Source organism: Onychostruthus taczanowskii, unplaced genomic scaffold (genome assembly GCF_017590055.1).
Source record: "Onychostruthus taczanowskii isolate IOZ18803 unplaced genomic scaffold, ASM1759005v1 scaffold61, whole genome shotgun sequence".
Taxonomy (NCBI): Eukaryota; Metazoa; Chordata; class Aves; order Passeriformes; family Passeridae; genus Onychostruthus; species Onychostruthus taczanowskii.
This window is the reverse complement of record NW_024503790.1, coordinates 6,332,694-6,347,785: the sequence shown is the minus strand read 5'-3', so window position 1 is coordinate 6,347,785 and position 15,092 is coordinate 6,332,694. Positions and strand designations below refer to the sequence as shown.

Sequence of the window (15,092 nt, the reverse complement as noted above, 5' to 3'; positions counted from 1 at the left end):
TATCTATACAACACACCTGTGCTCAAGTTTGTGATATATAAGTGTTGAAAAAGGCACTGTTTCTGTGCTCTGTCTCTACATCCACTGCAGAAAAGAAGGCAAAGTTGTGCCACAGGCCAAGGCACAGGGATTGCACAGGACCTGTCCTAGGACCTGCCCTGCCCCAGCCCCACATCCACTCTCCTGTGGGATATCACTGCAAGGGAAGGGGTGCTGAGTTGGTGGTGACAAACAGAAGGAGAGGCAAGCAGGGAAAATGGTGAGAAACTGAGACTAGGTGAGGGATGGGAGAGAACTTTTATTTGAGAAAGCTCCTTTGACCAGAGAGCAGCTCTTTGGCATGAAAAAAAATCTGTGCACGGGGATCTAAATCAAGCCCCTGGGAGGGATGTAACAACCCAGGGTGCTGCATTGTGCCAGATTCTGCAGTTCATCACTTTTATCTCACAGATGGAGGTTTTGGTCTCTTGGAAAAACACCCTGGAGCACCAGGAGGTGCATAGTGAGCCCACAAAGCAGGAGCAGAAACAAGCAAGGAGTGCACTAAACTCCTCTGAGGAACTGTCACTCGTGTGTTTGAGGGTCCAGCAAGGGCACCCACCTCAGTTTTTCTGGCTTTCCCCAACAAACAGCTCAGACCCTCTGGATGCCCTGAGCCAGGCAGAGGCTGTGCTCACTGGCAGCTGGTGTCAGGCAGCAGAAGCACCCCCCCGAGGAGGGCCATGGGGGTCTGTCCCCAGGCGATGACATCCCCCGGGGGCTGCCCTGCCTTGCACAGCGCCAGCGCGCGAACCTCGGCGGCGCCGAGCACGCGGCTCCACAGGTTCACCTGGCTCATCCAGCCCGCAAACCCGTTGGAGAAGGTGCCAAGCAGGCTGTCCCTGTCCTTGCCAAGGAGCAGGGTCCCCCCAGGCCGGCTCACGTAGCCCTTCTGGACGCTCTTGGCTTTGCCAGCTGCTCCGTTGAGCCACAGCTTGGCCGTTCCCTCTGGGGACGCCCAGGTCACGCAGTGGTGCAGCCAGCCCTGCGTCTCCTGCTGCAGGGGGAAGCTCAGGAAGTGGCCTCCCACCCACAGCCCCAGCTCCGTGCCCACCGTCACCACCAGCTCGTGGTCACTCTCCCCAGTGGAGTAGGACAGGATGGTCTGGCTGCCCACGGGCTGGGCTCTGCTCCAGAAACACAGCGTGAAGGCTTGCAGAGACACAGCACGGAGGGGATGAACCTCCACAAAGCTCTCAATGTTTTCCACGGGGAAGTAGAAAGCTGGGAAGGTGCTGGATTTTGTACCTGAAATAACCCAAAAGCCAGCAGTTACATTTCCTGTAAACAAGCCCAAATTCTGGAGGGTAACAGCCGCAGAGCTGGGAGGGCTGTGTGGTCTGGGTGTTGTTACTGCTGTGTGTTGTGTCAGCAGGGAAGGGGATTGGAATGATGAAAAGATGAGCTGAGCTCCCCCACCCAAATGTTTGGGAAAATCATGGTTTTCCCTCCTTCCTCCTCTTTTCTCATGTTGTATAAAATAGAGGTGATGGTTATTTATCCTGGGGGAACTGAGATGAGCATTTTTACTGTCTGTAAATATGTGTTCCCCTGTGGCAGGAGAGAGCTGCAGCTGCTGTGGGAGTAGCTGGCTTAGGGCTGGCCTTGATGATGGTGAAGGGTTTCCATCAGCAGGCCCAGACATGGCACAAATCTCTGCCTGTGTGTGCCAGTACCAAACCTGTCAATGATTTGGGCCACCAAGCCCAGCAGGGCTCTTCATCCTCACAAGGTGAGCTGGACTCAGCCTGTGTTTCTCACCTGTGTGGCTCAGCCCATTCAGCAACTCTGTCTTCATGTCCTGGAGCTGCATCTGGATTTGATCCAGCCTGAGGGTGAATTCCTCTGGATGGCACTGTGCTGGAGCAATCAGAGAGCTGACTTTACAGAGGGCTGGGACCTGCACAAGCTGCATTTTCCAGCTGGAGCCAAAGCTGCGTTCCAAACTGCAGCTCCTCTCCTCTGTGTGGCCGCCCAGCCAGAGCTGTTCCCACATGCTGCAAGCACCAGACACAGCCCAGCTGAGGGTCCTGACGTGGTGCCAGGCAGCACCAGCTACCCTGGAGGTGTGACACTCAAAAGGCAGGGCTGGCACACACCTTAAACAAGGGGTGCCAGGCACACGGGACACCTCCACCCGAGCAGGGACACTGCCCTCCCAGACAGGGGATTCCAGCCCGTCCAGCCCCAAGGGCTGGCAGTGCCACAGCCTCCCCACGGGTGTTTGTCCCCCCCAGTGTCCCCTGGGCCTACCCTGGTCCTGCTGGGCTGGGAAGGAGGCCTCCACCACGCGGCCCCGCAGCGGCTGCGCGTGCCGGTAGTCGTTGCGCAGGGTGCGGTTGTGCCAGTCCAGCAGGGTGTTCTCCAGGAGCTGGACCTGGCACAGGGACAGGGACAAACACAGGGCATGGTGGCGTGGGGACATCACTCAGGGCATGGGGACATCACTCAGGGCATGGGGACATCACAGGGAGAGGGACAAACACAGGGTATGGTGGCGTGGGGACATCACTCAGGGGACAGGGACATCACTCAGGGCATGGGGACATCACTCAGGGCATGGGGACATCACAGGGATAGGGACAAACACAGGGTATGGTGGCATGGGGACATCACTCAGGGCATCACTCAGGGCACGGGGACATCACAGGGACAAGGAAAAACGCAGGGCATGGTGGCGTGGGGACATCACTCAGGGGACAGGGACATCACTCAGGGCATGGGGACATCACTCAGGGCATGGGGACATCACAGGGACAGGGACAAACACAGGGTATGGTGGCATGGGGACATCACTCAGGGCATCTCAGGGCATGGGGACATCACAGGGACAAGGAAAAACGCAGGGCATGGTGAGGTGGGGACATCACACAGGGCACAGGGACATCACACAAGGCCAGGGACAATCACAGGGCATGGTGGGGTGGGGACATCACTCAGGGCATGGGGACATCACTCAGGGCATGGGGACATCACAGGGACAAACACAGGGCATGGGGACATCACACAGGACACAGGGACATCACACAGGGACAGGAACATATACAGGGCACAATGGCATGGGGACATCACTCAGAGTATGGGGACATCACACAGGGCACAATGGCATGGGGACATCACTCAGGGTATGGGGACATCACACAGGGCATGAGGAAAGCAGCTGTGCCTGGAGTTGCAGTGCAGAGTGGCACAGGGATATCACAGGGACATCACAGAGGGCACAGCCTGCAGTGCAGAGTGGCACAGGGACATCACAGGGACATCACAGAGGGCACAGGGGCAGCAGCTGTGCCTGGACCTGCAGTGCAGAGTGGCACAGGGACATCACAGGGACATCACAGAGGGCACAGGGGCAGCAGCTGTGCCTGGAGCTGCAGTGCAGAGTGGCACAGGGACATCACAGGGACATCACAGAGGGCACAGGGGCAGCAGCTGTGCCTGGAGCTGCTGCTCAGGATTGCACTGGGGATCAGACAGGAATGGAATCCTCAGGGTCTCTTGCTGAGCAGCAGCTGGGGAAGGAACAGGACTGAGGGCTCTTTTCAGCTAATTCACAATAATTCATTTTGCCTGGGAGTTCTGAGCTCCTGCCTGATGCCAGCACGGATGGAGATTCTGCTGCTATTCTGTACCTTTCTCACAAGTGCCTTCTGGCCTTCCCCTGCCAAAAAGAGTATTTCTTTTTCAAAGAGAGCACACTGTGATCCCCCACTACTGTGGTCTCACTTTTATCTTTTTCTTCTGCTGGAAGAAAATGTTTCTGATGCTTCTTTATTATTTATTAACTTTAAACGATTACTTTCTGTGAGTTTAGACACAGGAAAAACCCTGAAATACCTTCTAAAATCTGCCAATTATTCTGTAATCATTTTAATGTTATGAATGACTCTTTTTTTGGTGGTTTTTTTATTAGTTTTGGGGTTTTTTTCAGGGAGACTCTTGTAGTAGTTTTTGCCTTGCTAATTCTCACTGGTCTCTTCCTTTTTTATAGTGCTTCATGGCTGAGCTGAGCTGAGCAGTTTTGTTATCAGTCACCAGACCTCTGTCACCTGCTGCCACGCAGAATGACAGCCACCTGTAACTCCAGCTGCTCAGGAATGCCCCCAAAATCTCCGTGGGAAAGGTGCCCTCAGAGCTCTCTGTTCCCAAAATCCCTGGAGGACAGAAAGGGAGCCGTTCAGAGGGAGGAGGAGCTGGTGAGAGGCAGCACTGACCTGCGTGTGTGAGAGCACAACTGGGGAGTGGAAGATGGTCCAGATCACGCTCTCGGAGCAGGGCGGGGTGGTCAGGGAGCCCTGGTACCTGTAGAAGTGGGAGAGGTTTTCTGGCAGCATGGCTTGGATGTCCAGAGAGCTCAGCGTGGTTGACTGACCTCCAAAGGAAGCAGAGATGGTACCAGCACTTAATGGGGAGGGAAGGGAGAGGTGGAAGAGCTCTTGGAGCTGGGGTTGGCAAATCTCTGCCCACAGCACTGGCCCATCAGACCTGTGGTGGAGCTGGCTGGAGATGGAGGGGCATGAGAGGCCCTTTCTGGGTCTGTGGTCTGTCACTCAGACAGGTGTGGGTCCTGAGGGTGCTGAGCAGCTGCTCTCAGCACTCTGCCAGTCCCTGGGGTGCTCCAGGAGGCATCAGGGGCTGTGCAGGCTGCAGGGAGCTGATATTTGGTGCTGCACAGATCCCCAGGAGTGCATTTATTGCAGCCCTGAGCACCCTCCCCACAGGAGTTGGAGTGCAGGGCTGAGGATGCTCTGCCAGCACAGCAGCAGGAAAATGTCTGTTCCCAGAGCCAGAGTGTACACACGGGCTGGGAGCATGCCAGGGACACAGAAAAGGCACTCCCAGGTCTCACCTGCAAACCTGATCCTTGCCAGTTTGGAAATGAATTCACTGTAGTAGGTGTTCTCAAAGTGCCCATCCTAAACACAGCACAGACACAGACACTTGATCAAAAGGTGTGACCCATATATGAGAGGTGTATATATATTTATATATAAAATACTACTTAAGGGGCAGTTTTCTGGGGCTCCCAAGGGGTTGGCTGGTGCTCTGTGAAGCCCAGATGGCCCAGGGGAAGCAGCACAGCCCCCTAAGGAGGTGCCAGACCCCATCTCTTGGGGCAGCTGTACAAACCTGGCCTGGGCTGCCCGTGTCTGAGGGAGGTTTTAGCCCAGCCAGTGCCCCCTGCCCCAGCCTGGGTCACACCTACCGTGTACAGGAAGGCCAGCACAGCCAGCCCCTGGGGCTTGTCTTTGGCTTCTTCAAAGCTGGAGTAGTTAGCAGAGTTGTAGTGGACAATGTGCAGCTGCCAGGAGAGAGATGGGGTCATTTAGCAAGATGTGATGAGTGGCTCCTGCGTGTTTAGAGGGACACGCTGAGGGGACAGTCACCACCCCAGTTTGTGCTGTTTGTGCCTCATAGCAGGCCAAAGGGACCTCTGGTTTAACAGGTTTGTGGTGACTGTGGGGGAACACCTCTGAAGGACACGAGTGCTCCTGCCATGGATTTTCTTGGAGTTTTCTGTGCCAGCACTGTCAGGCTCAGCCCTCCCACTGCCCTGCTCCCCCCTGTGCCTCCCTCCCTGCAGGTTCTGTGGATGCAGCCCCCTCCCACTGGTGGATGCAGCCCCCCTCCCACTGCCCTCCTCCCCCCTGTGCCTTCCTGCAGGTTCTGTGGATGCAGCCCCCTCCCACTGCCCTGCTCTCCCCTGTGCCTCCCTCCCGGCTCTGTGGGACGCAGCCCCCCTTTCCCAGTGAGCCCAGAGCCCCTCCTGCCCCCCGAGCCCCCCGGACCTCGGCGAAGTAGCGCATGCCGTCGATGGTGTGCTCCGAGCCGCTGCTCTCCAGGTCCAGCCCACCCCAGTGCAGGTGCATCTGGACAGCTGTGTAGACACCTGGGAGCCCTCTGGAGATGTTCATGGTGGGTGGCAAATCGATCTGAACTGAAAAATGACAGGGTTGGAGGCAGCAGGGGGTGCAGCCGTGCCCATCCCTCTGGTGGCACCTCCTGGAAGGAGCAGGCACAGTCACCACCCGGTGAGGGAGGGAAAACACTCTGAAAAGTGAGTTCACACGGTGAACTTTAAAGCTGGGTGTGCTTGAAACCTTTCCCGGGCTCAGGCTGGCCCAGCACACCAGGCACAAGCAGGACTGGGCATCCCCAGCTGTACCTGCAGACCCTTCTCCCCCTGAGAGCTCTGGCTTTGGCAGCAGGCATTAATGAAAGCTTGGATGCTCAGCTCACCCAGCTCAGCACACCTGGCACAGGTCTGTTAACCACTTCATTTCCAAGGCAGAAAAGGGGAATAGGAATCGACACAGCCAGTGGCCTCATCTGTAATCACAATTCCCAGGGAGGCCCAGCCATTCTGGGAACGCCCTGGAGGTTTGAAAAGGCTGTGTCACTGCTGAAGGATTTGTGGAGACAAAGGTCTTCTCTTCTCCTTGCCAAGGAGAAGTCACAAACCCTTTGTCTTCCTGCTAATTCACTGCCAGAAATCATAGATTATGTTAATAAATCTAGGAGTGGAAGTGGAGAATTGCCTCATCTAAATGAAAGCCCCCAGCATGTTACAAAAACTAGCAACTATCCTTGCAAAATGCAGCTCAACAAATTATTAATTAGTCATAGTTTGGGTTTCTGAGGAGTTTCTTTTTTTTGTGAACTGTTTTCATAGACAGACAAGACAAAAGCATGTTTCCTTTTAATAAGCCAAAGGCTCTAGAGTGGAAGGGATAACATAATCTACCTTTTTCATGAGTTCCCTGCTGACTGCCTTCCATAATGAAGGTTATTTACTTCAAGTACCTCACCAGGGTTTCTACTTTCTACAAAACACAGCCAGGGAATTGTGTTGTGAGTTTGTAACAAGCTTAAGTCTCCTCTAAGATATTCTAGGCAAATATTTGCTGCAAGCACAAGGTAGGGAGCAGCCTGGTTTGCTTCTGCTTTTCTCCCACGTGGAGTGTGGCTGCTCCGAGCTGGCAGTGCCTCCCTCCTGCTCTGCCCTGGCTGTGCCAGGCGGTGGAGAATCAGCTGGGCTGAGCAGGGTGAGTGAGCTGAGCCTTCCCCAGAGTTCCTGCCCTGCAGCTTGGCCTCTGGCCATCCCTGCCTGCAGGACAGCAGGCACAGCCAGCCTGCCTGCCCAGCCCTGGGAGTTAATGGGGCACGCTGGAGCTCCCAGTTAAATCTGCTCCTGGAGGAGGATGCACACATGGGTGACATTTAAATTTTGCTTGTCCTCACTACCAGCTGGAGGACCGACTTTCTTTAAAAGAAGAAGAAATTGCAAATTCAAAAGGCTTTGTTAAGCCCAGGCTCTCTGTGTGAGCACTCACACCAAAGCAAACAGGCATTTTCAGGTGGGATCTAACAGCTCTACAGAAAAAAATGAACCTGGTATCCTGGGTGAGACATTTGGGGTTTGGTTCTGAGAGCCTGTAAGGAGAGTCCTGCTGGTAAATCCCTCTCCTGTCCCTTTCAGATGTGCTGAGAGATTCTGCTGCCCTGTCCCATCTCACTGAAGGCAGTAGAAAAGCCCAGCCTGCCTCACAGGAGCTGTGAATAGGCACAGTCGTTTGTCTTTGTGCTTTAGGAAACTGCCCCGCTTCAGAAAAGCATTGTTGGGAAGTTAACAAAAGAATGGACAAATACACACACGCAGTCAAAAAAGCTAAACCTGCAAGAATTAATGTCTAGGCAGGCAGGGCAGTAGTGCTGACAGAGAGCTCCGGGCTGAACGCTGACTTGGTGAGGGCCACACAAAAGGAGTTCCAGTTTTCAGGAGCAGTCACAGCAGCCTTCCTCTGCTGGCACTTTGTCCCCCAGCCCTGCACTCCCTGCCCTCACACAGGACTCCTCTCTCTTTGTGGCAGGCAGGAAGAAAGAGCTGCTGTGCAGGACTCAGGAGCCGACAGCTTTATGTTCCCAAACCTTCCCAAACCGCTCATCCTCTCTCCCCTGCAGCCATCAGGAAATTCTCTCACTGCTCATCTGTAGTCCAAAGGCGTTATCCCAACAGGACCAGCCGATGAATTATTTAGGCAATGAATTACAGACTGCAGCAGGGGGATCTGGGATCTCCTAAATTATAAGCATTGCCCTGAAACTGTGTAGCCAAAGGCCGGGCTTTAACATGTGCTGTGCTTCACTTTCCTTTCCTGAGCCCCAAAATTCCAATCCTCTGGTGAGGGGGGGATCCTCCCCTGTGTTGTACTTAGGGTGACCTACATCCCACCAAACCTGGCATGCAGAGGTTCCATTCCTGTCACTTCTGATTCATGCACAGGCCAAAAGATGCATTTTCCTGAATGCAGAGGAGTCAGTGTGCCCCAAATACCACACACTGCTGCTCTCCTGTTGTCTTGCAGCACACTAAAGGAAAGGATCAATCTGGAATTCTCCAGCTGCATTTTATCCCCTTTTCATGTCCAACAGAGAAAACACCTTGCAGAAACCTAACTGCCTTTTATTTGTCTGATTTATTCATGCATTTCTGCAGAGCTTTCCTGCGTGCCTGAGGAAAACAGCGAACCGAAGGGAGCGGAATGAAAGCGAGATGGCAAAGCAAGGTGAGTTCAAAACAAGGGCATGGTCTGGGAATGCATTCCCACAGCTGAAACAAAAGGTCTGTTCCTGGAGCCTTACCAGAGTGGCCGTTGTTGGTCATCCTGAGCTGCCCCTGCAAGGGCCCATCGTAGCCACCGAGCTCCAGCTGCAGCAGGGGGTTGAACTTCACTTTCCTCCTCTGGATGTCAATGGGGGATTGCTGCTTGCCAGCACAGTCTGGGAAGTGCTGTCCCCAGTGCTCCTCATCCAGCTCTCCTTCTCCTGGAGGGGAGGCAAGGCAGGTCACAGGGATGTGCTGTCTAATTATTGGAACGCCAGGAACTGCAGCCACAACGGGTTGCTTTGCCTTCCCCAGAGTGAAAATGCACATTATTGTGTCTGCAGGACAGCTGTGCTGTAAAGTAAGGAACCTGCATTGCAGCAGCGGCTCGGTGATGGCTGAATCTCCACCAAAAGAGGAGGGTGTTTACATGGAAATGGGGATTTAAATGGGTCCCAGCTGCCAGAGGTGTGGAATTGGCTTCTTAACCAGCCATGAATAGGATCAGGGCAATAGGCAGGAAGGCTCAGCTTGGGATCAGGAACTGACAGCAATTAGCTATTTTTAACTAGGGAGACAGCGATTGCAATATTGCAACTCCTCAACAATATCCTTTGTTTAAGCTTAGCCCGCTGAAGATCATAAAAGGATTAACGCCTACTTCAGTGAGCTCTGCGAACAACTCCCTGACACAAATGAAATTTAGATAAAATTCCACCCAAAAAATTATAAATACCTAAACAAGTACTTCTTAGTGCTCTGTACTGCCTGGGATATGACAATAAAACAAGAAGCAGGCAGTATTTAAAGCTTTTCCTTGCAGGATCATCCAAAGGGCAGCTTTTCTTCTAACACACTCTAAAGATTTCCCCCATTGTTTGAACCTCGTTTTGCTGCCAACCCTGACAATGTGTCCTAACCACACAAAGGAGTAAAAAGAGTTGACATCGAGGAGAATCACTTTGGCATCGCATCGATGAAGTGGAATAAATGAGCTGCTCGGTGACCTCTCACTAAGGGACAGCACAGAAGGGCAGGGAGCCTGTCCAGCAGCAGCAGCACCCCGTTTTTACCTTTGTATGTCCAGGACACCTCGTGGCAGCGGCTGAGGGGTGCCAGGAGCAGGAGGAGCAGGAGCGCTGCCATCAGCATGTCTGTGTTGTACCTGCAGCACAGCAGGACTGGTTAAAGACCCCTCAGAAAGCCCAAATGCTGGTTTCTCCAGTGCCAGCAGCCCTCCTGCCCTTCTCCTCGCCCAGCCCCAGAAGGACAGGCAGTTTGGCTCTCTAAGCTGTCCCCACAGAGGGGACAGGACCCCCGATGGTCAGAGCTGATGGCCTGGGGTCTGTGTGACCCCTGCACGGCTCTTCCCGTCCATTCATTCCTCATCAATGGGTTGGAAAGCTCCTCGCTGCAAGCGTGGGTACAACAGAGCTTTGTAAGCAGAAACACCCAGCCCAGACCTCAGGGCTGCTCCCCTTTGCAGGGCAAGGAGCAAGGCAGAAGGCATGCAGAGGACTGGATTTCAAAAGTGCAGAGCACTCACAGTCCTGCTAGAAGTCAAAACTGTAGACGCTTTGCTCTTCTGGAAACTGGAGACTGGGTTTAAAAGCACTCCACACTCCTGAGCCTTAGCATTCAAAGTATTTTGCTTTCCACACCTTTCCTCATCACTGAAAATCTAGTTTTGAATGGGAGAGTTTGAATCCTTTAAAAAATTCAGAGTTCTCAAAAACTTGAAAGGTGCAGGAGACTGAAACCCTGATGGCTTTTCAAAAAACATGCAGGAATTCAAATAAAAACTAGCAGGTGGCAGGTGTCGAAATGCTCTGGTGGACTTCTGTATCTCTTCAGACACTTGATTTCCTTAAAAATGTGTCCCAAGCAAATACTTGTCTATGGTCCAGTAAAAGTCACTTGGCAGAACAGGGAACAGACCATGGATTCTCTCTCTGCCTTTTTGTATCCTGTCACCAGGCAAATGCCATTCCCTTTGAAAATCCTCCTCCTCCCTCAGGAATGACACGCTGCTGGCAGCCCTTTCTTCCCAGCCATGGCCCCCAGCTCCTAACCCCGTGGTTTCAAAACAAAAGGGGAGCAGAATTCTCCCCAGGAATGGAACTTTTACCTTCTATGGAAAAGAACTAGAGATTCCAACAAAAGCAGCACAGCTGGGCTGCTGGTTTTAGGTGACAGGCAGCAATATTAAACACGAGGCAAGAAGGTGCAGATCAGTGAAATCTCAGCACTTCTGTTCCAGCGTCCCTGCCACTTGTAATAAAATTGGCAATTATTTTCAGGACAAGGTGATTTTCAGCCACTCAGTGAGGTGGCAGCAACTGAGGTGAGTCTGGGGGCGAAGGTCAGGCTGAGCTGCACAGAAGGCAAGACCCAGTGTGGCAGTTTGGGGGGAAGTTTGGGGGACAGTTTGGGGCAGTTTGGGGCAATTTGGGGGGCAGTTTGGGGTGGGGATTCTGCAGCACAAGCAGCCTTGCTCATTCTGTGATTCTATGAACAATAACAGCAGTTCACCAGTAAGAGGCACAGGTGAGCCACAGGTGCCATGGGAACTCAGGTTTCTGTGCTGAAGAACAGAAGCAGGTCTTTGACTCAAAATCTTATTGTTTGCAAGTGAATTGTTAACGTAAAAAGGCCTCTCCTGGGTTGCTGCTTTGTGCAGTGCATATTTAATCTTTGGCAACTGCTGTAACATTGAGCTGATTCACCAAATGTGTTTTTTCCCTCTCTCCTCTGAAGAAGTCATTTATTCTGACGGTTGCACTGAACTGTGCAAGGACCAAACCAAGCAAACCTGCCCTGCAATGCACTTCTTAATCCTTGTGTATCCAGTTGTGTAAATAGGCTTTGAAATTAGCTGAGGGTGAAATTTTGGGGGTTTATACCTCTTTGCACTTCAGGATTCCACACAGCAGCACAGGAGGCTGTGAAGAAGAGCCAGGCACGGGGATTACCTCTGCACTGGAGAGGTGCACTGGAATTCATTTTTAATGGAGCTTTTGCAACATTTGTGACATTTCACTTGACATCAGCAGGGGCTGTGGGTGCTCAGCACACCCAAAACCCACATCTGTGTTAGCTCAAATTCTTGTCTTTAAGGTCCCTTCTAGCCCAAACCATTCTGTGATTCTATGAAGACACAGCAATCCGTGGAAAGGATTTACTAAGGGCACAAAGCATGAATTTGTTTTGAGGTTAGGACAAAACAATAATTTCAATTAAGTTCTTTAATTTGGATATTGAGCTTCTAACTAGGAGCTGAATGTTATGGGAGTCCTCCTGTATAAGCATTGCCCACGTCACCCACTGGTTACTGGTTCTTGGAGCTTTTTTAGTGTATGTGGTATTAACCCTGGCTGGCCTGAGGCTTGCCTTGGTCAGCTCTTTTGCCACCTGGACATAATTGCTGGAGAGAAGAATGGACATAGTGCCTGGGAGCTCCAGGCAGCACAGCAGCTCCGTGCCTGAGGTGAGCTGAGCCTTCACAGGTGGAGACTGGAACAGGACTCATCCCTGCACCGAGACTCAGCCAGTGAGAAAATCTGATGTTGCGTGTGTCAGCCATGAATATTCTTGGCATGATTTCTTCCCAGAGGCAGGGAACTTTCACACAGGCCTCAGCTTCCCCCTCCTGCCTCGACTGCAGTAGGAAATAAGCCTTTTATCCCACATTGTTGGCTTCCATGCTCTTCACTTTTATCTCTACAGTTTCCCCTGACTCTTTGCCATCTTTTAAATCCTGCTTCTCCCAGGCTATTCTCTTTGTCCTGGCTGGCCTAAAGCTCAGCTCAAGTCTGGCATTCTGAGTATTGGTGGCCACATTAAAACCTTGATGTGGCATTGATGTAGCTGGCTCAAACCTCAGTGCTCCTTTGACCCAGAACTTGAAAGGGTTAACTCCTCTGCCTCTGAATCAGCAGGAATTCCATCAGGGCTTGCAGTAAGAGCTGCATCACTGGCCAGCCCAGCAAACATTTGCCCAGGAACAGGCTGTTTGAAGTGAGATGGACAGAGTGCCTTCAATCGGGCCGTTCAGGTTTTTCTGAGTGACTCTAAAACCTCTTCAAACAGAGCTCTCTCTGCTGAGGTTGTGCTGGATGAGTGAAGGCATCCAGAGCCTACACAAGTTTTATGAAAGGCAAAGATCAGCCAGTGCTGGCAGGCCCAGACCCATGAGGAAAGCTGACAATAGCTGTGCGGATTGAAACACGAGATTCTTTTATTCAACAATTCCTCTAATGTTTCTACATCTTATTTCCAAAACTGGCCCTCTTTTCTTTGATATTTTGCCCAGGCTCTTTTTTTTTTCTTCCCTTTTTGCCCCTGTTTTTCAAGTACGTACAGAGATCACAGAGCAGAAAAGCACTGGAATTCATTTCTCCAGTTCACACAATCCCTTTAGACCTCCTTCATCTTATACAATATTTTGATGTATTTGACTAAATTTAATCATAGAATCAGAATGGTTTGGTTTGGAAGGGACCTTAAAGAATATCTAGTCCAACCCTCTGCCATGGGCAGGGACACCTTCTTACCTTCTTCTGATATAAATTCAGACACCTTTATGATTCTGCTGAAGCTTTGTGGAAGAAATGGGCTTTGAGGCAGTCAGAGACAGACACCAGAGATCTACACCAGTGCTCCTAAAGGCAGGATTTGCCCATTTGAAAGCAGAGAAGTTCCCTCTGCGAATTCCATTTCACGGTCTAACAGATCTCAGCATTACTTACCTGCACTTCATTGTCAACCTAAATTTTCTTTTGCTCAGTTTCAGCCAATTACTCTTAGTTATAGCTGTAACCCTTGGATTATCTTAAAATAGTTTTCCCTTTTTAATGTTCACATCACTTCTGGGGTGGTTATCACCTCGCTGCACCATGGGCAGGAGCAGCCTTTCACTGCCATTTCCCCAAGGTGGAGAAAAGGACAATGTGATGCTATAAAAAGGAGAGAACATGGTCAAATAATCCCTCTTCATTTTAATTTCCAGGAAATGTCATTACAGCTCTTGTAATGTCTCTTTAGGGCTGCTCTACAGACTTTGCTGAAAGGGGATTTCATGTTCTGGATCTCTGCTTGAGACTTTGGAAGAAAGCAAAGCATGAAGGCAGGATTAGGAAGGGGGAGGCCAGACTTGCCACTCATTGTGTGTGAGGAGCACTGGAATGTGGTCTGAGTGAGGGGAGGGAAGCAGCTGTGAGAGGGAGAGCCTTGGAGAAAGGTTTCCCTCATGCCAGGGCTCTGTGCTGTGCACTGGATGGGACAGAGAAGGAATAACAAGGCAGCCTGGCAGTGTGTGCCAGTACCTGCTCACGGTGTAATTAGTGCTTTATACCTGTCTGCACTGCTCCCCTAAAAATGTTCATTTTGCTCCCCATCTCCCAGTGTTATGGCAGGCAGGGGAAGCACAACAGCTGCTCCATCTCTCTGAAAACGGACATTAGCAGTGCACATACAAAGGAGAAGATCCCCAGGTCCTTAAAAAACAAACAAACACAGTGCACAGAACAAGGAAGGGCTCTGGAAAGCGCTGCTGCTCACTGCTGGGTAAGCACTTTTCCTTTCTGCATTGTGTGTTGAGCAGCTGTGACATCCAGTGGCCAAACACAATACGGTTGGGTCTGGTACAGACCTCTTCATACGTGGTAACAATAACAGAGCCCTTCCACGGCACTTTTCATCTTCAAAAAGCTGTATAAGCAGGAATTCATTAACCCCTGCACAGCTGACAGGGCACAGCAACGCAGGGATGCCAAAGGTACACGCAGGAGGGGACAGCACTCTCCAAAGGCATGGCAATCAGCTCTCCAGGCACGTGGAGAACCTGCTGCAGGAGCAGAGTGCAGGACCTTCAGCCCCAAGGCAAGGAGCCGAGAGATAAGGGATCGGAAAGGTGGAGCTCACTCAGCACCTGATGAAGAGGCCACACCTCAGGGATGAGTTGGGCTTGTTTTCCCAAGGGCAAAAAAGTCCATGGGAAAAAGAGAGGAAAAGATGGGGGAAGCTGAGGGATCCCAGCAGGACCAGAGCTGCTTTGGAAGAGATCCTTTGTCAGAGGCCTGGCCATGGGAAAAAGCTGCAGCAGGGAATTTCTGAAAACATCAGAGGACATGATGAGATGTGGAAGGTAAGGAAGGCAGCACAGATGTGGATTTGGATTAAGAAATGAAGCAGTGGATTGGAAGAAATGTGACTACAAGGAAATGTGACTACACCTTAAACTTCCTTTCCAGCCCAGGCAGCAAACCAGCCTTGACAGAGGTGTTGTGTTTTACATGGGCATCTCTGGCACCCTCCAGACATGCCTGCTCCTTTTGATGATAAAAGCAGACTTCAGTGAGGTGCATTCAGAGATCCAAGCTGGGGACAGCTGCACCCAGTTTCAGTGACCAAGGGACCAGTCCTGAGGTCATCAGTGCCCAGTGTTTGC

General features: G+C 51.7%; 1 protein-coding gene across 1 annotated transcript; it reads right to left on the bottom strand.

Moving 5' to 3' along the window:
• Nucleotides 1-24: 24 nt before the first annotated feature.
• Nucleotides 25-8,719, bottom strand: CA6 (carbonic anhydrase 6). The gene is made up of 8 exons (XM_041419851.1): nucleotides 8,683-8,719; nucleotides 5,829-5,977; nucleotides 5,246-5,341; nucleotides 4,889-4,955; nucleotides 4,254-4,411; nucleotides 2,294-2,416; nucleotides 1,801-1,894; nucleotides 25-1,590 (listed from the first exon to the last, which is right to left on the bottom strand). Exons 1-8 carry the CDS (start codon nucleotides 8,702-8,704, stop codon nucleotides 674-676), a joined length of 1,626 nt encoding a protein of 541 aa, XP_041275785.1. The 5' UTR covers nucleotides 8,705-8,719; the 3' UTR covers nucleotides 25-673.
• Between the last annotated feature and the right edge of the window lie 6,373 nt (nucleotides 8,720-15,092).